Source organism: Myotis myotis, unplaced genomic scaffold (assembly GCF_014108235.1).
Source record: "Myotis myotis isolate mMyoMyo1 unplaced genomic scaffold, mMyoMyo1.p scaffold_m19_p_1, whole genome shotgun sequence".
NCBI classification, from domain to species: domain Eukaryota; kingdom Metazoa; phylum Chordata; class Mammalia; order Chiroptera; family Vespertilionidae; genus Myotis; species Myotis myotis.
The window spans coordinates 131,044,936-131,068,980 of NW_023416313.1; the positions used below are offsets into that span (position 1 = coordinate 131,044,936).

Sequence of the window (24,045 nt, forward strand, 5' to 3'; positions counted from 1 at the left end):
AGGTGGCTTTCCATTTTTTTTTCTTGTAATATAAGCAAGCTTCTTGGTGGTTAACACAGAATCTACCTTACATATCACTAATCTTTTGGTCACCAGCAAGCTATTTTTGTTATAGTAATCTGAGTAAAGTACCATCTTATTTGATCTTTCTTTATGGTTCCCAAAACACACTACAATTGTTCTTTCTAGATGACATATGAAAGGTGAATGAAGGTGAATTACAGCTGACTTTCAGATATCCTCTGCGTTGTGCATATTATATACACGTGAGTGGCCAAATTATTATGACCACCTGACGTTTGTAGGCAAATTAGCTATAATTTCACTCTGAAGTTGCTAGAGGGCCAGACCATTATAAACATGGAAGCAGGTTGTTTACCACGACAGTAGAAGTGATTTTTTCTGAAGATATGGGTAAACACTGTGATTTGACAGCCTTTGAACGTGGGGTATATATACACTGAGTGGCCAGATTATTATGACCACTTGACGTTTGTAGGCAAATTAGCAGTACACTGCATCGTATGGTATATGGAAGCCGAAGGCCTGTTCGAACACCTTTGCTGTCGGCAGTTACCAAGATAAAAAACGTCTCCAATTCGCACAAGAACACAAGGATTGGACAGTCGAGCATTGGAAAAAAGTCATGTGGTCCGATGAATCACGTTTCCAGTTGCATCATGCAGGTGGCAGAGTGAGAATTTGGCAGAAACAATATGAAAGCATGCACGCCACATGCATGAGTACAACCCTTCAAGCTGGTGGGGGCAGTGTTATGATTTGGGGCATGTTTTCCTGGCATGATTTGGGCCTTTTAATTCATGTGGAATAACATCTGAATAGCACAACATACCTAAGTATCGTTGCTGATCAAGTTCATCCTATCAAGTTGATGGCGTATCCCAATGGAGATGGCTTCTTCCAACAAGACAATGCGCCATGCCATGGTGCTCGTATTGTGCAGGAGTGGTTTCAAGAACATGAGGGAGACTTTACCTTGCTTAGGTGGCCCCCACAATCACCAGATCTCAATCCAATTGAGCATTTGTGGGACGAAGTTAAAAGAGCCATCAGGCAGCTGGTTCCACAACCACCAAATCTCACAGAACTGGACTTTGCTATTCATTAGGCATGTGTCAGATTCCTCGCATCAACTTTCAACATCTTGTGGAGTCAATGCCAAGAAGAATCACCACATTATTGAAGGCAAAAGGTGGCCCAACGAAGTACTGATGGGGTGGTCATAATAATCTGGCCACTCACGTTCAAATATATCCCACGTTCAAAGGCTGTTAAATCGCGTTGTTTACCCATATCTTCAGAAAAAAATCACTTCTACTGTCGTGGTAAACAACCTGCTTCCCTATTTATAATGGTCTGGCCCTCTAGCAACTTCAGCGCGAAATTATAGCTAATTTGCCTACAAACGTCAGGTGGTCGTCATAATCTGGCCACTCAGTGTACAGTATAATTCTCTCTGGCTCCCCCCCAACAATTTAAAACAGAAATGACAAAATTGTAAACCATTTTCCCCAACACAAAGTAGTAAGAAATAGCATATAGGTCAGCAATGAAGATGGTGAGAAGTGTTTGAGAACAGGGTTAACAATTGTTAAGGACTTTCAAAACTTTCTTATAAAATTAAAATTCTATTTCTTTTCAAACTCTAATGACTCTCAGATGAATTTTAAAAATTTTAGCAATAGTGATTACAGGCACTCTTCTGGATCGTGTAAGTCAGCCCTGGAATGAACACCTAGAAAGAAATGGAAAACAATGGTTCTTGTGATTCCTTTCTGAGTTGCCTGCCTTACAAAGGCTTTTATCACCCAGGTTTGCACACATTCTGGTAAAAACATAAACGCTCCTCATGTTAGACTGTGCTATGCCAACATTTTCTATCTCAATTAGCTTTAAGCCTATTTACTTCATTGAACTCCACAGGCTACTTTTTGTACTGACCCAAAGGTAAGCTAATAACTCAGGCACCCAGGAAATCAATGCAAATACAGAATGCTAAAGTGAGAGCAACAATACTAGTGACATGCTAAAGAAATTGTCTCTGAGACAACTTTATAAAGGATGAAGATGACCTTGGAAGATACTGATTTATCCATTTAGTAGGTTTCCAAAACCAAATAAAACCCAACTACAGCATATCTAAATTACAACACTTTATTGCAGCATCGGCAAAGGTCAGATTTCTGAAGCTGGTGAAGATTGGGCAGCATTTCCATGTGAAATGTTACAACTTTACAAGTTTTGTTTCTTATTTAATTCTACATGCAGAAACTGAAACATGGTAAAAGAAAAAATGCAAAATAGCTAGAAAAAAGATGTAATCAAGTTGTAGCATACAGATGTGCTCTTTAACTAAATTTACTACGCCTACTGAAAAGCAAACGAAAGACAACTATCCTAATAAATTAACAGATTGCCAGAAACAGACTAAGAACCCTCATTTCTATTTGGGGGGAGGGGGAAGGAACAAAACAAAACAAAAAGCAAAATAAAAGCTCTACTGTTTCCATACTTTGTTTAGAGACAGAGGCTGTAAACCCATGAAGGTCAACAAAATCTTCTGATCCACTTCTTGCTGTCCTTCGTCCATTTTCTGTGACATGCTGACTGGCACATTTGTTTTCAATGATACTTACAATGGGCTCAGAATCCCTCTTCTCAGGCTGGTGTGACTTCCCTAAGCCATCTGAATCCATGCTCTTTGTTATACTAACAGTCTTTCACATTTTTCTTTTACCCAAATAGGCAATTTTATATCACTGACTCTGATGGATAAAACTGATTTTTGTCCCTCATCCCTTGTTCCGCTTGAAACAAATTCCTAAACAAAAGCCTTCCTGGTGGATTATCTGGTACTTTGATATTTTTCATCATTTTGTTGTCCTGCATGTAAGTTTTTACTAGAAGATTTTACTGCTTGCGCTATACTTTCCTACTGTAGTTCTGGAGCCCCCAAATGTATCTTCTTCCAACATGGGATGTTCAATTCAGAGACACTGTAACTCAAATCAAGTTTAAAACTCAAGTTCATTTCCCCCATACCATTACCATTACAATCACTTCTTCTCCCGGCTCAGTCATCTCAGACGCTCTTCTGGGTGTAACTGCTCAGTAGTCAAGTTAACCATCTCATTTCTTGACTGCCATTCTCAGAGAAGATTAACCCTCACGTGATTTCCATTACAAAAGGCCATTTATGCCTTATCTGGAAGCGGCTTGTTCCGGTGTTGCCAGAGGCTGCTGTTTCTGCCTCATGGCCCCAGCCTGTCCCAGGTTGTTCAGATTCGCAACTCTCTAGACCGACATGCTGAGATGTGTCCACTGCTCTCATTCAATTGCTGGAGGACTCCACTATCCACAACATCAGATACAGGACCTAATGAAATGACACGTGCTGCTGGATCAACGTCTCCTAGAAGCACAAACAGGGCAACGTTAAAGAACTAGTACTGAGGACAAACCTCTGGCAAGAAAAAACCCCTAAATACCACCAGCCATTGTTTACTAATCAGTGCTTTTTAAAGAGCACACAAACTCTTATTGGATTAAGACAATAGGAGCCTGAAAAGGGGCACTAAAAAAAGCAATTCTGACAGTGATCCGGGTATCTTTCCTACAACTACTTTCTAAGATGCTGAGAATTCGTGATTTTTGTTATGGTTGAATTGTGTACACTCCAAACTCATGTTGAAGTCTAAATTCCTGGTACCTCAGGATGTGACCTTCTTTGGAAACAGGGTCATTGCAGATGTAATCAGTTAAGAAGAGGCCATATCAGAGTAGGATGGGCCCCTAATCTAGTATAACCATGTCCTTAGTACAAGGGGGGTTTTGGACACACACACAAGCAGAATTCTGCCCATGAAGATGAAGGCAGAGATCAGATGATGATGCAGAAGCCAAAGGGCACCAAAATTGCTGGCAAAACATCAGAAGCTGAGAGAGAGGCTTGGAACAGTTCTCCCTCACAGCCGGCAGTAGGAACCAACTATGCAGATACACTGACTTTGGCCTCCAGAACTGTGAGGCAAACAGTTCTGTTAAGTCACCCAGTTTGTGGTACTTTCTTATGGCAGCTCTAGCAAACCAACAATTAGTTTTCCACAAGACAAGTACATTAGCAAGAAACTTTCAAAGAATAAAATCCAAATATAAAAAAGTACATATTCATGCAGAACTGAACTAAATGGTAAAAAGGTTAATTAACACAAGTATTCCCTGAGAGAAAGAGAAGATAAAAGTCTCCTGAAATCAAGAGAAAGCAATGGTCTAAAATAGAATACTTTAAGTAAATTCAATGAGTGATAGGCAAAAAATGTTCCTAGTCCTTGGTAAATAAGACACACTTATATCACTTATAGTGTAGGGGGTGCCACTTGACTAGTTTATAAGCAAACAATGATTCTGAGAGATTTAAAAATGTAAGAGCCCAAAAAGTACTTATAATTTACACTCTGGATTCCAGAGGGACTCTATTTTTAACAAAACTATCACTTATTTAACCTTACAATAAGAACATAAAGAGAATATCTAATAAAATATGCACATTCTCCTTAAGATGGGTTAAAGAAAGTCTGATAGTCTGTAACCCTTTGCTACTCAGTTTTAATATTACCTGGAGCTTGTTAGAAACTAATCAGAACCAGCAGTTTAACAAAAGTCAAGATGATTAAAATACATATTTTAAAGTTTAAGGAGCAGGGATATAATCCATATGAATTTGCAGCATATTAACCACATTAGTACTAACACCTGCCAAAGATGCTAAGTTGTAGTTTTTTCAACACTAGCAGAGTGGAAAACAACCTTGTTCTACACTATAAGATACCCAGATAATTGTTTACTTAGAGCATTTCTGGTATTTTAATTTGTTATAAACAAATGTTAGAGCATTACTACCCCATGAGAAAGACTGAGATTTTAACTTATAGCCCCTTTCAATCCTGATTAGAAAATGAAAAAAACCATAATGCCTCAGAACCTTATCAAAATCCACAGGTAAGGAAAACATTAAGCTGGTTTGATAACCAGTTTCTAAATAATCTTCCCTTTATTTGCCATATAGCATCAACAATATTAATAACTTATTTTTAAAGCACTAGCCAGGTTAAGAGCCAAATTGAAAAAGTTTTTAAGACCTCACTCACAGAATTTTCTTTTCACTCCTTTGTATAGGAATTCCCCACTCAGCATGTTCTCCTGAAGACATCTGGTGAACCACTGCTCTACATATACATCTTTCTGCTAAGTCTGGCCCAGCGTCAAAAATAAAAGAAAACAAAGAGGCACCAAACCACCAGGAAAATCCACCCCATCAGTTAGTGTGACTACATTTGTTCACTTAAAAACAAGTTTAAAAAACATTTGGTGCTCAACAGACTAAAAAAAGCTCACATTTACATGTCTGCTTGTTCCTCTACACTGCTATCACAAAGACATTGTAACAGCAGCACTAGCTTTGAAAATATCACAATAGTTGGCAGAGAGCCATTTTCAAGAGTGATGGACAAGTTAGGATTTTACTTTTTAAGTTATGATTTTAAAAAGATAGTTAAACCAGGTACAGAGGGTAGCTCAAGAGTTGGGATTCTCACAAAAAAAAAAAATCAGGAAATAAGAGGGAGATGAGCTAGGGAGCAGAACAGGTGGAAAAAGTTTATTAAATGACTACACATAGACTTGTAAAAGACCCTTTGTTATAATGGCTTTGCCTCTGCCCCCATTCTTCAACCTCACGGGGAATATAGGCAAGCTAGCAAGTGATTCGCAGTGTCTTTGGAAAGACCCTGAGCCAGGGCAGCAAATACATACTGACCTATGTCAGACTTTAGAATACCAAGGAGACACCTGCTGGAGGAGCAGCGTTGCCCGGGGGAAAGCACGAGAGGGTTCCAAACAGAGGGAGGTAAAAAGACGATAAAAGAATTAAAAGGCCAGCTTGGTTGGGAGTAGAGGGGGAAATAGCAAGAGATAAAACCAATAAGGTAGTACACTCTCAACATGTTAACCAAGTGGAGGAGTTTGGACTTTATCCTACAAGCTATGAGGACCCACTAAAGAGCTCACATAATCAAACAGCAGATTTCATTTTAGAAAGAACACTGTGGGTACAGCAGAGACAATAAAATAGAAGGGGTTGAGCCGAAACCGGTTTGGCTCAGTGGATAGAGCGTCGGTCTGCGGACTGAAAGGTCCCAGGTTCGATTCCGGTCAAGGGCATGTACCTGGGTTGCGGGCACATCCCCAGTAGGAGATGTGCAGGAGGCAGCTGATCGATGTTTCTCTCTCATCGATGTTTCTAACTCTCTATCTCTCTCCCTTCCTCTCTGTAAAAAATCAATAAAATATATTTAAAAAAAAAAAAAAAAAAAAAAAAAAATAGAAGGGGTTGAAACTGAAGCAGAAGTAGATCAGGAGGCTGCTGGCAATGATGCAATGAGAGGTGATGGTAGCTGGATCTAGGATCTTGCAGTAGAAGTGGAATAAAATGGGAAAGTGTAAGAGCCATACAGCAGTAGAATTAGAGAATTTGTTAATTAACTAGATATGGAAATTGAGGGAAATCTGTAGTCTGAACAACTGGGTGGGCAGTGTTTCTATTCACTAAGCCAGAGAACGGGAGCAGAGTGGCTTGGGGATTGGGGACACACTGAGGTTTAAGTTCCTCTGAGACATTTAGGTGGCTGTCTAGAAGATAGTTGGATATAGTCAGAAACTAAAGACACAGTATCTCTAGGCAAAGGCAAGTCCAGAAAGGAATAAGGAGACAGAAGTAGGTGGAGTCAGTGAAAGAAAAGAAAGACTAGAAGACAGCAGAGCCAAGTGAAGTGAAGAGAGTGTGCCAAGAAGAAAAGGATGGTCCACATGCTAAGTGCTCTGATAGCCTCAAAGACTCCTGAACGAAGCATTCAGAGGCAGCTTGGTGGCCGAAAGGCAGTTTCAGTGAAAAGGCAGGAAGACAGCAGATTTCAGTTAGCCTCACAGTGTGAGGTAAGAAAGAACAAATGTGGCCAATTCTCCCAAGTTTGCCTAACTAGGGGCAGGCAGAGCTGGAGGGAGGAAAGAAAAACAGAAATGTTAACAAAAATTTTGAAAAATGACTGAAAAACTGATGCCAAATTAAGAAAGGCATGCCATTGTGTTAATATATACATCCATTATAACATATAAGTTTACTCTACTGTTTTCCAATATTTTTGTACCCTACCGCCTAAGAAATGCTTGGTACTTAACAGACTTTCAATGATTTTTTTAAAGGATATGACTAGGGCAGAATTAGCTCTCTCAAGTTACCTGTACTTGGTTTTCCCAGTGGACTATATAAATAGACTGAGGGTTAACATGTTTTTCCCCCGATTTTTTAGTTTTCCATAGTGTAGGACTGAATCCCTGGTAGGTGCTGGATGCATGTAAGTTGAGAGGAGCAAACCCTACTACAGATATCAATTGTGTATCAATTAGGAAGATGCTACACTTGCAATATGGACAGGTGAACTTAATAGAGAACATCAGGATAAAAATATTCTAACAATTCTTTCCTCCAATCACAAGACAAAAAAAGGAAACAGATATTATCAAGAACACTGTGATATATATTTAAAGCTACTCTAAAAAAATATAAAAGCAGGAAACTAATATTTCCATGGCATGTTAACCTAGCTAGCTGCCTCTACATTTTGGCAGCAATAAAAGATTTTATTAAAGAACTTTAATGAAATTTGGATAATTAAATATAACCTAATACCTTACTATGCTTAATTAGATGGGTTTGTATAGCATTTCTTTTCCTTTTTCCCCGTCATTTCTAATTTGAATTTCTAAAAACATTACAGCTAATAGATGTTAAAAACAGATCCCTAAACAGTCATGACAAACCAATTTTCTAAATTTCAATTTGATTCAAGTTGCCTGAACATATAGTTCAAAGAAAACCATCATTAGGGACACACAAGTATATTAGTGAGTAAAAGACATAGGCTCAAACAACATCTGCATTTTCGTGACTCTCCTCAACAATAAGCTACTCCTGCTACTACTCCCAGCACACTTCCTTCTACACCTGTTCATCTGCCCCCCAAAACAAGGTGACATCTTGGGTCTGTTGTATAGCTTCAGCCTAAACACTAATCCTCAGAGAGAGCTCAGTAAGAGCAGCAAAGCTAATGCCACTTTGGGTCATAACCCGACAACAAGAAAGAAAATTGAGTTGATGGTATAAGTTTTAGATGAGGTCCCAGAATATCTTTGAATAATTTCATTCTTTAAAAGCAGATTTAAAAAAAAAACAAAAAACAGAGGCTTTATTAGGAAACATGTTCTATGTGAAATTCCTTATAGAGTTTTAATTATTTAAGGTTTAGCAATTCAAGTTCAAGTAGAAATGACATAAATCCCAGCAGGACATTTCATCATTTAAAAAACAAACAAAAGCCGAAACCGGTTTGGCTCAGTGGATAGAGCGTCGGCTTGCGGACTGAGAGGTCCCAGGTTCGATTCCAGTCAAGGGCATGTACCTGGGTTGCGGGCACATCCCCAGTAGGAGATGTGCAGGAGGCAGCTGATCGATGTTTCTCTCTCATCGATGTTTCTAACTCTCTATCTCTCTCCCTTCCTCTCTGTAAAAAATCAATAAAATATATTTAAAAAAAAATAAAAAATAAAAAACAAACAAAATAACTCAAAACAAACGCAACCTGCTTGCTTGAAAGTATAGCAAGCAGGTTTTGAGTTTTTGTAAATATTAAGATGACTAAACACTGACCTGAGAGATCCTAACACAAAGCCTATGATTTCTCTCAGACTAATCTATAAACCAGTCTTCTCTAAAATTGCAAAAGAAAAAACTTAAAAACGGAAAAGACCCCTTGGAGAGTGAAAGCCAAAATCAGTGTGGCTGAAATCAAGACTTAAGAAAAAACCAAAAACCTGTAACTATTTTATAAATAAGGTTTCTTCTCAAATACCTACAACACAAAGACTTTTCTATTTTGCTAATAATTAGGTCTTTATCATTAACTATAATCCAGAATTACCTAATTTATTCACAGAAGAGCTAAGGGAGAAATGAGAGGAACAGTCCTACCTCCCACCAGTCTTAAAGATTAGATCCGCATTAGGCGCTCCCTTTGGATGTTGGTAACGGGGCCTCCGCTCACGATTGGTGTTTGCTGGAGCTGGGCGCTGGGCAAGAGACTGCAGCATTTCTGTCATGAGGAGCAAAACAGAAAAGGTGGTGAACTCTGGTAAATGTTCTCCCCCACGAAGCATATAAAACCCTAGGGAGATCAAGTTCAGTCAGGTTGCTGACTAAAGAAAAATGACCATTAAACAGATTAAAATGATTAAATACTGAAAGATCATATCAAGAAATGAGATGCACTCTTTAAAATTCAATGTCTCCCTTATTGTCAATTTGACTCTATGGTAAGTATCTTGTGAGGCAGTAAAACAGTATGAGATGCAGTATACAGTAATTACAAGCAGTGTTTGGAACAGGATAGTATTGGTTCAAATCCCAGCGCTGCTACTAATTACTTGTGAACTTTGGGTTGAGTTTCCCTAAATGTAAAATGTGAATAATAATCATTTATAGAATTGTGAGGATTAAATTCTTTGAAAAAGTACATAAAACAGTGTCTGGCCCATAGTTATACTGAGTATTAGCTATTATTATTTACTAGAGGCCCGGTGGGGTCCCTCGGCTTGGCCTGCAGGGATTGGGCTCTCCAACATCCCCCGAGGGGTCCCGGATTGTGAGAGGGTGCAGGCCAGGCCAAGGGACCCCACCAGTGCACAAATCAGTGCACCGGGCCTCCGACATCCCCCGATGGGTCCAGGGTACGGGTGAAGCAGATTTGGGGCCAACAGTGCCCCAACAGCAACCTAACCCACAGCCAGTTCCGCAAGGAATCAGGCTCCCTCTTCTACTGGTCCGAGCATCTGCTCCCTGGTGGTCATTGTGCATCATAGCTACTAGAAAATTGGCCAAACGGTTGGATGGTTGCTTAGGCTTTTATATATATAGACTAGTGGCCCAGTGCACGAAATTCATGCACATTAAAAGGGAATTAATTAGAGGAAATATTTTTAATATTGCTATTTGTCCTTCCTCTATAATAGAAGTGTCAGAGATGAAAGAAAATTAGTAAAATGTATATGAAAATCTTCCTCCTGTCAGAGGCGGGTGTGCGCTGCAGGACCCAGAGTCAAGTCCCCACCCACCCGCGCGCGCACCTTGAAATCGCACGAGACCCAGACCCGGCCGGCCCCACCACCGTCAAGCCCCGCATGGGGGCGCAGCCTCAGGTCCCCCGGCCCCAGCGCGAGGACCATTTGCATATTAGCTCTTTATTATATAGGATTATTAAGAATGCTGTCTATGCAGACAATAGGGGGGTAAAGGTCTGGGGTGGGGGGTGGGCATGGGCTGGAGGGGCCAATGGGGGAAAAAGGGGAACACATGCAATACTTTCAACAATAAAAAATTATATTATTTTAAAAAAGAATGCTGTCAACTGCAAGAGGAGATGCTAGATGTGGGATTTAAAGACAGAAAACTGAGTATTTATTTACACAACAATTTCTTGCACAAAAAAGCATGTTGTCAGCCTGGCCAGTGTGGACCAGTGGTTGAGCATCAACCTATGAACCAAGAAGGAGGGCACAGTTAGATTCAGGTTATGGCATATGCCTGGGTTGTGGGCTCAATCACCAGTAGGGGGCATGCAGGAGGCAGCCAATCGATGATTCTCTCTCATCATTGATGTTTCTCTCTCCCCGTTTCCTTCCTCTCTGAAATCAATAGGAAAAAAAAAATATATATATATATATGTATATATATATATATATTTTTTAAAGCAGTTTGTCAGTACAATCCTATCTAATAATAGACAAACATGGTAATTAACCGTAACTTCGCTACCCTTCCCATTGGCTAATCAGGGCGATATGCAAATTAACCGCCAACCAAGATGGCGGCCGGCAGCCAGGCAGCTGAAGCGAACAGGAGGCTTGCTTGCTCCAGTGATGGTGGAAGCCAACGTTCCCCGCCTGCTGCTGCTGGACTCTGAGCTGCAGTCTAAGAAACACTGCTGCAATTATAGAAGCTAAACAAGCTCCAGATACCTGCTTTCAGCCAGCTTCGGCCTCAGAGCTTAGAGTGGCAGTGATGGCAACAATGTTTCAATTATAGAAGCTAAACAAACCCAGATACCTGCTTTCAGCCAGCCACAGCTTCAGAGCTGGAGCTGGGCCTCAGAGCTGGAGCCGGCTCTCAGCTCCAGTGACAGCTACAGAAGGTAAATAAATCCCAGAAGAAAAACAACAACAACAAAAAACAGAAAAAAAGGAGAGGCTGGGAGCTTCAGTTGCCCACCAGCCTGAAAACGGGCCTCAGCCCCTCATCCAGGCTGGCCAGGCACCCAAGCTGGACCCTCACCCTGATCCGGGACACCCTTCAGGGCAAACCAGCTGGCCCCCACCCGTGTGCACCAGGCCTCTATCCTATATAGTAAAAGGGTAATATGCAAACTGACCCTAACAGCAGAATGACTGGGAATGACTGGTCACTATGACACACACTGACCACCAGGGGGCAGACGCTCAATGCAGGAGCTGCCCTCTGGTGGTCAGGGTGCTCTCACATGGGAGGAGCTCTGCTCAGCCACAGCCAGGCTGATGGCTGCCAGTTCAGTGGTGGTGGTGGAAGCCTCTCCCACCTTCTCAGCAGCGCTAAGGATGTCTGACTGCAGCTTAGGCTTGCTCCCCGCTAGCAAGTGGACATCCCCCGAGGGCTGCCAAGCTGCCAGGGGGATGTCTGATTGCCATCTTAGGCCCAATCCCCAGGGGAGCAGGCCTAAGCCAGCAGATGGTCATCCCCTGAGGGGTCCCAGACTGCGAGAGGGCACAGGCCGGGCTGAGGGACCCCCTCCCTCCCCCGAGTGCACAAATTTTTGTGCACTGGGCCTCTAGTATTATATAAACAACTAGAGGCCTGGTACACAAATTCATGCATGGGTGCGGTCCCTCGGCCTGGCTGGCGATTGGGGCCAATCAGGGCAGCAAAAAGGTTGGCCAGGGGCAGGGGCCGCAGGAGGTTGGCTGTGGGAGCACACTGACCACCAGGGGGCAGTGCCTGTGTTAAACATTGGCCCCCTGGTGGTCAGTACATATCACAGCCACTAGTCATTTGGTCGCTTAGGCTTTTATATATATAGACCATATTATGGCTCTAGAATCTGGGTGCCACAGAGATGCCAAAAAGCTGGCTTATGAGGTATCCATGGATTCTTTGCATAAGGTTCCAGTTAATCCAAGAATGTGAAGTATGTCTATATAAAAGTAGAGTCTAATTTGAGCATACAGCATACCCTCAAATCAGAAGGAACAAAGGTTCCTCAAGACCAGGATTCCCAAATAGGCAAAAAAAGATAATAAATATTTGTTGAGTTAATTTGCTCACAGTTTGGCTGACAACATGATTAAAAATTTATTATCTCATTTGCAAACATAGCTCTAATGGTATGGAATCTAAATTAATTATGGAATTAGCAAATTATGATGACAATTATTTTTATTTTACAAATAGGTGCGAAAAAAATGAAGATAGAATGGACTACAAAAAACATTCAACTTCTCAGACTAAATATATATATACACAGTATGAAAAGGTCAACATATCTTTTATATTCTATATTTTAAAAGCTCTAAAGGAATCAAATTTTTATATTTCTGTCCTATAAATAGTTTTATACCTTGATAATCTTCTTGTTCTTGTCGTTCATTGATATCTAGTGTGAGCTTTTTCATTCTCATCCTTTCTTCTTGTTCTGCCTGTTGCTGGTTCCAGTGATTTGCAGCAAGTTGGGAAGACATGGGTACATTAAGGATCTTAAACTGAGGGGGGGAAAAAGGAAATCACAAATGACTTGTGAAAATCAAGAGGGGAAAAAAAAGATTTCAAAAAAATAGCAAGTAGAATTAAATGAGTTTAGAAAAATAATAATGTCTTTCCTTTCCTGTAAGTCAGTAAAATCTAATAACATATACAGAAAATAGTACTACTTTATTAAAGACAAACCTATTAGATTTGGATGGGAAGTGGAGACCATCAAGTTCAACCTGCATGAAAAGCAGAAGCTCCTCTTCCCTGCACCCTGTTTGGCAGCACACACCTAGCAATGAGAGCATTTCCATTTTGTAGACCTTCTCATATAATTGTCAGAAAGGCTTTAATGTAGCAAACTGTAATCTCATCCTTTTCATTTCTATCCTCTGGAACCAGTTTTGCCCTCCTGAACCATACTGAACAAATCTAGCCCACCTTCAGTATTCACAGACCTTCATAGTTCTCAAGATAGCTGTGATGTTGGAAAGAAGGAAGAGTTAAGGAACTGACATACAAGATCTATTTCTGTTATGGAAGAGAGTCCTTATCTATGGAATGTTTTTGTTTTTAGCAGGATGTCCTTGGTTTATAATTGTGCAAGGTAAACAAAGTAAGATAAAACCTATGCAACTATCTGAGTAATAAATGGAGATGTTTTGTAATCTAAATTCTCTCTGCTGTGTATAATTTGCACCCCTAACTTAAAGAGACCTCCTCTAACACTCTGAACCAAAGGCATGTCTGATGCAGAAAGGAAGGACATGGAGAGCTGTGCTCAGAATCCCAAACTTCTGCCTGATTGACCTATGCCTTTTAAATGCCTGCATCCTTAAAATTATTAGTAAAGCTTAAAACTGCATAAGAACGCTAATTCATTTGAATCTGAGTTGACAATTTGATTCTCTGTATTATCTCAGATGTCCTTTCTTGGTATTTATTCTCTTTTATGATGTACATAGTCAATGTTTTTCTTAAAATGTTAATACCCAGAACACTAAGGCCAGATACAATGAAGTGAAAAATATTAATTGCGGTCGTGAAACAATCTACAAAACCAACTAACTACATTTTGTATTTATCACAATACAGATAATTAAATATCCCACATATTGAAACAAAAATATATTTAAGGTAGTCCATTTAGCTACCAGCATAAACCGCATCCCTCTCCCCAATGAACTAAGTTTGATATAACAAATTCTTTGCAACTATTACTCTCTATTATGAGCTCAAACCATCTTTAAAAAAAAAACTTTAGTGAGGTATACTTAACATACAGTAAACTGTACATATTTTAAATGTACACTTTGATGAGTTTTGACATACACATACATATGAGATGAGCATATTCTTCACTTAAATGTTCCTCTTGTCCCTCTTTGTAACCCACCTCTTCCTCTATCCTACCCCCAGGTAACTGCTGACCTGCTGTCACTATTGATTAGTTTGCACTTTCTAAAATTTTATATACATTAAACTATACAATCCATATTGTTTTATCCATCTTTTTTTTTTTTTTTTTTGCTTTTTTTGTTAATCCTCACCTGAGGATATTTTTTCCATTGCTTTTCAGAGAGAGTGGAAGGGAGGGAAGGAAGGAAAGATGAGAGAGAGAGAGAGGTGGGGGGGGGGGAGGAGGAAGAGAGAGAGAGAGAGGAGAGAGAGGAGAGAGAGGAGAGAGGGAGGGAGAGAGGGAGGGAGGGAGAGAGGAAGAGAGGGAGAGAGGGAGAGAGAGAGGAAGGAAGGAAGGGAGGGAGGGAGGGAGGGAGGGAGGGAGGGAGGGAGGGAGGGAGGGAGGAGGAGGAAGGAAGGAAGGAAGGAAGGAAGGAAGGAAGGAAGGAAGGAAGGAAGGAAGGAAGGAAGGAAGGAAGGAAAAAGATATACATCTATCAACTGATTGTCTCCTGTATGCGCCCTGACCGGGGCAAGGTGCGAACCCACAACCCAGGTACATGCCCTTGACTGGGAATTGAATCTGAGGTGCTTCAGTGCACACACCAACTCTCTAACCACGAAACAACACTGGCCAGGGCTATCCAGCTTCTTTACGTAGCACAATAATTATGAAATGCAACTATGTTGTTGTATGTATCAACAGTTCATTTCTTTTTATTGTAGAATTATTGTAGAATAGTATTCCCTAGTATAAATATACTACAATTTGTTTATCCATTTGCTTGTTGATAGCACTTGGTGATTCTGGTTTTGGGTTATTATAAATACAGTTGTACATTCACGTACAAATGTTTATGTGGACACATTTATTTTCTTTTAAATGAAAACTGCTGGAATTAGCTAGTGTGTTTTACTTTTTAAGAAACTGCGAAAATGTTTTCCAAAGTGGCTGCACCCTTCTACTAGTAGTGGAAGAGGGTTCTGGTTCCTGCACATCCTTGTCAATACTTGCTTATTTTAGGCATTCTAGTGAGTATACAGTAATATTTTTAGTTTTAACTTTCTTTTCCTAATCACCAAAACCATCTATTTTAAAACCCAATCTAGAATTATGCTAAAAGTTGACATCAACTTTACTAGACTGTATAGTTTTCAGAATTTATTTTTCCTGCTCTTTGCAAAAGGAAATATTTGCCCACTATGAGTCTTTCAGTCCTTGAGAATATAATTTGTTTATGCCTAAAAACTAGGACTCATTTAAAATAAATAAATTATCCCTTTTGACACTATGTGATTTTACTCAATCTTTAATTTGCCCTTTCAAGGTGAAATCTTTCTTCTTGATAAAAAGGAAAGTTAATGGTGTTTTTCCCACACCCTCTCCACAAGCAGTGGGATTTACCCTTACTTGTCCCCATGACCCTGGACACAGTTTTTTAAGAAAGCACCTCATTTTATTGAACCATATCTCCTTTAAAAATTGCTGGTTGTAGGCTGCTTATTTCCCAATTCTAGTGTATATGGGTCTGATGATGGTCAATTTTTCCTGCTTTCACACTTATGAATTCTATACTATCTTTTTTTCTGCCCCTTCTCCAAGTTTCCTTTCATTTCTACATTACAATCAATTATTTCATGAAATACATACTTGCCAGGCAGTGCTGAATTTTTGTAGTCAGACTGGGTTCATACCTCTGCCCTATCACTTATTAATGTGGCCTAGCTAATCAGTTAAGAATGTTCTTTCTCTCATAGGTAAAATGAGGAGATCAATACTACCTTTTAGGGTTGCTGTGAGGATTAAATGAGTATGTAAAAAATATGTAAAGTGCACAAGATAGTACCTAGCACATTATGGGTACTCCATAAATATTACCTATTAGTAATGCATTTAAATGTATTAAAGTTCAGAATAACAGTCTCCCTCACTATTTCCTATACATTCTGAAAATAAAACTACTAGCAAAATAAACTCACAAGTCACTTTTTAAAAAAATCACCTTCTTAGCAAAATGAGATTGACAACCAACAAGCAGAAACTGAAATCCTTAACTACATCTATACACCTGTCCTTAGGCCTGTGTAGTGATCTATAGCAGAATGCACTGTATCTGCCAGGACTTGCCCAAATTAATGAAAAAGTTCAGCTCAGAATGAGTTTATATGCATCCAATATGTGAAACAAAACATAATAAATTTACTCTTGTTAAACAGTAGTTATCTTAATGTCATAATAATTCATAGTGAAATTCTTTTTTTTCCCGCACTATTCGTGTGGAAAGCATTCTGTTGCACCTGTATTTCAAATTCAGGTGCTATAAACTACTGGTAGAAAAAAAAACTCATTAAAGTAGACATTGTAAAGAGAGCTGGGCCAAATTACTATAACACAAGAGGGAATAATGTCAAATTCTAGAGAGGAAGACTATAACTATGAGAATAATTTCCAGAATGTGGATTTGAAGTAATTTCTTAATAGAACCATTGAGAAATCTGGTTAGCAGATATATCCGAGGTAAAGGTAAGTAAAACGTACCTTTTTAGTATAAATCAACAGACAGAGATACATAAATTAATATATTAATTTTAAAGATATAATTGCATATAAAAGAACATCTAAAGTATAGTATGAAATCAATAGATTTTAACTTATTGTTCTTATCACAATTACTTTATTATTTTTATTATGGTAGAAATTCTAGGCAATGTTGAGTATTGACTCAGTAAAATATAAAATATCTATTAGCTTTTAAGACATTCTCTGTTCCTAGTATCAAATAAGATGACTTATTTGAGATGGCAAGGGTAAATGTATGCAAACACAGAGTGAGTGACAGAGTACTGTTTTACGAAGTACTCAATCATACCAGCCCAATAAGAAATGTAGATGGATAATTTCTTGATCACCATGAAATCACAAGCTGCAATTCTAATATGCTTTTATCTGTCATATTAACACACACAGAAAGAAAATAGAGTGGCCATTTTTTCCCCTTATGAGATTACTGAGAACAACATTTAAAATTTCCTTCATAAATGAGTAATGTCAAGCCTAATGATGATGGTACTAAGCATACTAATGAAACAGCATAAAATATTGCAAAATAAATTCTGGAATTATCTGATAAAAAATGTGAAAAATAAAGACTTTCTATTCATTTCTAAGACTAACAATTTCTTCTAGAAAGTTATCTTCTAAAGGGAAATAATCCTATATAATAAAAGCCTAATATGCTAAGTGTCCGGTCGGCCGTTAAACCAATCAAAGTGTAATATGCTAATGATATGCTAAGGCTGCTCAACCATTCGTTATGACGTGCACTGACCACCAGGGGAGAGACGCTCTCTGACTGGTAGGTTAGCTTGCTGCTGGGGTTCGGCCAATCAGGACTGAGCGAGATGGGCTGGACACGCCCTGGAGCCCTCCCACGGTCCCTCCCTAGCTGGCCAACCTCCCGCGTCTCTCCCCGGCCCCGATCGTGCACCGATAGGGTCCCTCGGCCTGGCCTGCACACTCTTGCAATCCGTGACCCCTCAGGAGATGTCAATGAGCCGGTTTTGGCCTGATCCTGCAGGCCAGGCTGAGGGACCCCACTAGTGCATGAATTCGTGCACCAGGCCTCTAGTTATAAATAAAAGACAAAAACACTTTATGACCTGACACAAGTTTTACAAAAGGGAAAGTTCTCAAGTAGTATGTGCTTTAAAAGAATAGAAAAGAGACAGTAATAAATACAGGGAGCACAAGAGACAAATTTTCTGACGCCACCCTCTCCATATGCCTTTACCATAAAGCTGCTAAGATACTTTGAGAGGTACTACTTTATAGCAAATTAGATGGCAAAAACTATAGTCACTCAACTAGATTTCCTGGAATATGATAATGGGTAATGGTGATTTACACTGTATTTTAAAGCTACTTCAATTAACAAAATAAACTGATGAACAAAACAGGTCCAGAGGTCTGGATGCATGGAACAGACTGACATATCTCAGAGGGGAGGTGTGTGGAGGGGACAGAAACAGATTAACCAAAGAATTTATATGCATATCTGTATAGCCCATGGATATGGATAGCAGTGTGGTGAAGGCCTGGGGTGGGGAAAGGGGCTGGGTGGAGGAGGAAAAGTGGAGGGAAATGGGGGACATTTATAAAACTGTCAACAATAAAAAATAAATTTAGCCTAGTCGGCGTGGCTGAGTGGTTGAGCATCGACCTATGAAACAGGAGGTCAAGGTGCAATTCCCAGTCAGGGCCCATGCCCAGGTTGCAGGCTCAATCCCCAGTGTGGGGTGTGCAGGAGGTAGCTGATGAATTATCAATGATTCTCTCATCACTTATGCTTCTATCTCTCTCCCCCCGCTTCCTCTCTAAAATCAATACAAATATATTAAAAATAAATAATAAAAATAAATAATAAATAATAAAAAATAAAAATAAAGCTACTTCATAACTGTAGCTGAAATTGAGAAAAAATACATATATGTATCCAAATACATATACATAATCCCAAGTTACTATGACAGATAGTATCAATTACTCCAGTCAAAAGACAAGTAAAACAAATGATTCCTTTTAAATATTAACTGAAAAAAAGGGTTGTTTACAAGCATTAAACTATAATATATTGTGCATTTGTTTAAAATAATTAAACAGCTTTAAAACATCATGATTTTATTAATTTAAAACATTTTAGTAATCAAAACATTTTATTTCAACTCAGTATTCTAATTTATAAATATTTAAACCTAGAAATAAATTATCAATAGAATTATCCTTCTTTCTTTCTACCTACTCACCTCAAAGGTATAAATTTTTGTTTTCCTAATGACTACAGAAGGAAGTTATTTCTGAGCACAAATTTGTGCACAAAGAGATCTTTCACTTAAGAACCAAAGATTCCTATAAAGGCAACACATTTCACATTTCTAGAAAAACCGTTGCACCAAAGGGCCAACACCCAAAACTCAAATAAAGAAATAAAAATCTGAACAAAATATATTTTCTTTTTCAGACCACAAAAGACCAGTGATGTTTCTTCAAATAATGTTCATAAAGTTGAAGATTTTCCAAAATTCCAAATAAAGTTTGAATTTAAAATGTACTCAATAACCAAGTACTCTGGACTCTCACTTCACGTTTGAGAATGTTTTTTAATAAAGTTCAATAAAACTAGTTCCTTAAAAATTAAAATTTTACATTTTAAGAAGGACTTCTCATTTTGTATAAAGTTACATGGGTTACACAGTATATAATCTACCCACTTTAAACTAAAAATATTCCTTCTAAGAAATAAGCACAGTCTTATTTTGAACCATATGAGTTAGAATTTAAGTCTGCTGAAATAAATTTATTGTTCAAAGTGCAAAAGTATTTTTAAGACAGGTTTTTATTTCATTTATGCCTATCCATTCTGAAAAGGTCATATGGGGTTAAACAAGATGACAAAGGTATAATGAATTTTCATGTGTGCCTCACAAAATGGAGGGACAAATGAAAAACTTATTTACTCTTGAGTAATGATATTCCTTCAGTAGCTGCAAGAGCTGCAAGAGCTGCAAGGGAATAGGAACCAAGGTATTGCTAACTGAAGTTGTATGTACTGCCCTTCACAATAAAAAACAAACCTTTTTAACAGCGATGGTACATTTACACAATTGAAAACTACTCAGCCATAAAAAGGAAGAACATTTTACTCTTTGCAACAGCATGGATAGACCTGGAGAGTATTATGCTAAGTGAAATAAACCAGTCAGAGAAAGATAAGCACCATATGATTTCACTCATCTGTGGAATTTAATGAATTGAACTAACAAGCAAAATAGAGACAGACTCATAAAAAGCAGGCAAATAGTTCTGCTGGGTGGCAAGGATGTTGGGGAGATAGAGGGATTGAGCAAAAACGAAAAAAATAGAGAAAGAACTCATGGACACAAATAACAGTGTGGTGATTGGGGGTGAGGGTAGGTGGAAGAGGATATAGGGGGATAAATAGGGGAGGGGAGGCAAAAATACCCCTTTTTTTTGGCGCCCAAACATCTGGTATTAAGAACTGAAAGCTTTTAAAAACTAATAAAATGAAGCAGACCTAAAATGTGATGACAGAAATAGAAAAGTGGAACACAGAGAACTTAGTCCCAAGAAAAGCAAAAAGTCTGAACTTTGAGTATCCTGATAACTGTGGTAAACTAGCAGTTCCATGTGCACTGAGGACAGCAGGTGTGCAAAGTTCAAAAAATTCCTAATTTTTCCAGAGAATGAGTGGAGGACAGACGAGAGTTTAACTTTGACCTGAGGGTGGGACAGGGTGAAACTTTCCTGAACGCACCGTAATTGGAGAATGAAGACAGACCTTATGGCTGGAAAGGAATTAGGAGGACAGTGTCTGAAAAAGTTACAACAGGGCTCTGAACCTAAGTTGAAGTTTACTATTAAAATGAGTCATGATATAAACCCTTTCCAGCGTTCATTCCACATTCTAATTAGCATATAGTTCTTGAATCACAAGATTTACCTGCACTACAGCAAAATAATGGTATACTGTGCAACTTTGATCCTTTGTGTAACTATGAAATTACATGACAAAAGCAGAGATAAAATTTAGGCAATCATCTCTTTGAGAGTGCACTGGTAGGGAGGGAACAGAATATCCCTTCCATTATAGGTGATACCTTATTAGAGGTCTTCCCTGATCATGCACCTAAATTAGCAATCTCCCTCTCATGGCCCAACCCAGTCGCTTTCTATCCTCTTATCTTGCTTTATTTTCCTTCATAGCAATTTACCAACCTGACATTATGTATTTTATTGTCTGCCTTCCACAAATAGAATGAAATCTCCCAAGAGAGGAGGGACTTTGTTTGCCTGCCTAATGTTCTGCACATAAAATAGTACATGGTGCGTAGCAAGTAAACAATAAATACCTGTTAAATGACTATTTGAATGAGTGTGGGAGCCAGGTATTGGACTCTAAGATAAGCTGTGGTAGCTACCCTATTTCATAGAATCTAAGATTCTATTAGAAGATTATTTTACATACCACTAAACAAGAAAATGCTGTCAATTATCACTAGATTCCATCAACTCTAAGCAACAGCTTGATTTCAAAAATGTTCTTACAGCATTGGTAATGCATGATATATCTTAGAGTTGTGTCTGAGAGCTGGGCTTTATTTTCTTCATAGCACTTTTCACTATCTGCAAGTATATGATGTTTGTCTATCTCCCTTAACAGGATGTAAGCTGTCAATGTATGAATCCCTGAAGTAACAGCTTAGTAGTCAGGGAAATGATTCTGAGGGTCACCTGAAGTACAGGAAAGAGGAGGGAAGCAATCTAAGGAGAATGGAGAAGCATTCATGATCAAAAAACAATTATTTTTAAGAAAAACCGTGACAATTGAGAATTTTCCTTTTTTTTTCATTATCAACCTATTTTTTAAAATTTTTACCCAATTTTTTTTTTCTTAAAGAGAGGAAGAGGGTGTGTGTGTGTGTGTGTGTGTGAGAAAGAGAGAGAGAGAGAGAGAGAGAGAGAGAGAAGAAAGAAACATCGATTTGTTGTCCCACTGATTTATGCATTCATTGATTGATTATTGCATATGCCAGGGGTCCTCAAACTATGGCCCGCGGGCCACATGCAAATACAAATATTGTATTTGTTCCCGTTTTGTTTTTTTACTTTAAAATAAGATATGTGCAGTGTGCACAGGAATTTATTCATAGTTTTTTTTTTAAACTATAGTCCGGCCCTCCAAAGGTCTGAGGGACAGTGAACTGGCCCCCCGTTTAAAAAGTTTGAGGACCGCTGGTATACGCCCTAATTGGGGATGGAACCCACAACCTTGGTGGATAGGGACAACGCCCTAACCAACTTAGCTATCTGGGCAGGGCCTGAGCATTTTTTTGAGATGTACCTGTCATCTTTTCCTTTCCCATTATGAGCATACTTAGGAACCCTCCCTACTGAAATAAATGTCCTTTCCATTCAAAAATACCATTCTGTACAAGTCAGAGATGTGTCTTCTGAATATATACTAGATGAAATTATTTCTACCACTGAATATTACCAACTCTTTTCCCCTTGTAGGCAAAAAAACAATTTAGAACCTAAAAAATATAGTTACTCCTTATATTTGATAACAATTATGAATACAGTGGGCAGTTTCTTACCTGTTGTTTATTGCCTTTTCTAGTTAACATGACAAATGGCATCGTGTCTGCAGACTCTGCCTCTCCTTCACCACCACCAAGTGGGGGCCCTTTCCTCAGCTGACTTTTGAGATGCAAGGGAATAGCAACATCAAGTTGGTGCACTTTAACAGATTCGCCACTTCGTTGCTTAAAGACAAAAATGAAAGAATATAAATACTCCAAGGCACACTGACATATGTCAATATAAATTGCAAACAATTCATAAAGTGTTATATTTCTTAAAAAACAATAATTAGAGTCTGAGTAATCTTTGTGAAATGCAGATAAAACCACTGTCTTGCGTGGCCCCCAAACCCTTAACCTGTCTCGGAAGAACTGTGACTTGGCTCCTGGTTGTCACTCCGGCCTCTCCATGCCAAACACACAATGTTGTTGCTTCTACTAAATTTCCCTGTTCCTCTAATATACTGTGCCCTTTCATTCATAATCACAGCATACACCTTCCCTCATAATTTTCGTGTCATAACTGCCTGTTTATTTGTGACTCTCCCCACAAGACTGGTGGGTTTCATCACTGTATATGCCCTTTTCCCTAGTGTTGTATAGCAATGCTTTACACACAGCAAGTACTCAATTCAAATTTCCAAATAAATGGAATCTATTAATGCTCACATTAAGTTCCTGCTTGTTAATATCAATTATTTTTAACATTTACACTAGATTTATCAACCAATTTATTTAAACAAACCTTCACTGAAGACTTACTGTGTTAGGCTGGAGATATTAATATTTAAAAGAACAGTCTCTACTCTCAAACAACTCATTAATTAAATATGATTCATCCAAGTTATATACTAGTAAGCTGTGCTGGAGATGGAGTTGGCTGACTGGGAATGGATAAGATAGGTGCTGAGATTTCACAAAAAAATGAATAAAAATGGGACATTTGAGAACATTAAAGACTTCATACGACTTCTTCTAAGCAGATGGGATATGGAGGAAATTTAGGCACCGAAAAAACTGGTGCAAAAATAAGGATATGAAACAGCACAGTGCATTTAGGGAACTCCAAATAAACCTCTATGTCTGATGAATGGAGCACAAATGAGGAAAAAGCTAAATATGATTATTCAAAGCTAAGCAGGTAATGCTGAAAAGCCATGAAGGTTTTCAAATGGCTGTACTACAATTTAAACAGTCTTTTAATAAAGGCTCAATATTTGCAAGAGACTTGCAAATCAAGCAAAATGGTAATAAAGGTGTAAGATTTTACTGTTTTTTATTTCTAAGTTCTAATTTGTTAGAATTTGCTTGATGTTCTCCTAGGTTCATAAGATTTATAAACTTTTTACTTAAAACTTGAAAAGATCATGTTAGATGAATCGATTTGTAAATTATCTATAAACTAGAGCCCCAGTGCATGAAATTCATGCACTCAGCGGGGTTGAGAGGGGTCCCTCAGCCCAGCCTGTGCCCTCTCGCAGTCCAGGAGCCCTCGGTAATGTATGACTGATGGCTTAGGCCAGCCGTGGGCAAACTACGGCCCGCGGGCTGGATCTGGCCCGTTTGAAATGAATAAAACTAAAAAA

At 38.8% G+C, this 24,045-nt stretch overlaps 1 protein-coding gene across 8 annotated transcripts in view; it reads right to left on the minus strand.

The window, feature by feature from the left end:
- Nucleotides 1–2,161: 2,161 nt before the first annotated feature.
- Nucleotides 2,162–24,045, minus strand: part of UPF2 (UPF2 regulator of nonsense mediated mRNA decay) — a 127,178-nt gene continuing 105,294 nt past the window's right edge. For 5 of the 8 annotated variants that reach the window (XM_036352309.1, XM_036352333.1, XM_036352351.1 and 2 more), the window contains 4 exons: nt 22,475–22,642; nt 12,774–12,915; nt 9,104–9,224; nt 2,162–3,433 (listed from right to left, as the gene is read on the minus strand). In XM_036352309.1, the coding sequence (XP_036208202.1) occupies nt 3,424–3,433; nt 9,104–9,224; nt 12,774–12,915; nt 22,475–22,642 (441 nt within the window). In that variant the 3' untranslated portion in view covers nt 2,162–3,423. Of the gene's footprint in view, nt 3,434–9,099; nt 9,225–12,773; nt 12,916–13,064; nt 13,194–22,474; nt 22,643–24,045 lie in introns of those variants that run through there. The other 3 variants (XM_036352327.1, XM_036352320.1, XM_036352343.1) reach the window with 2 other exon arrangements.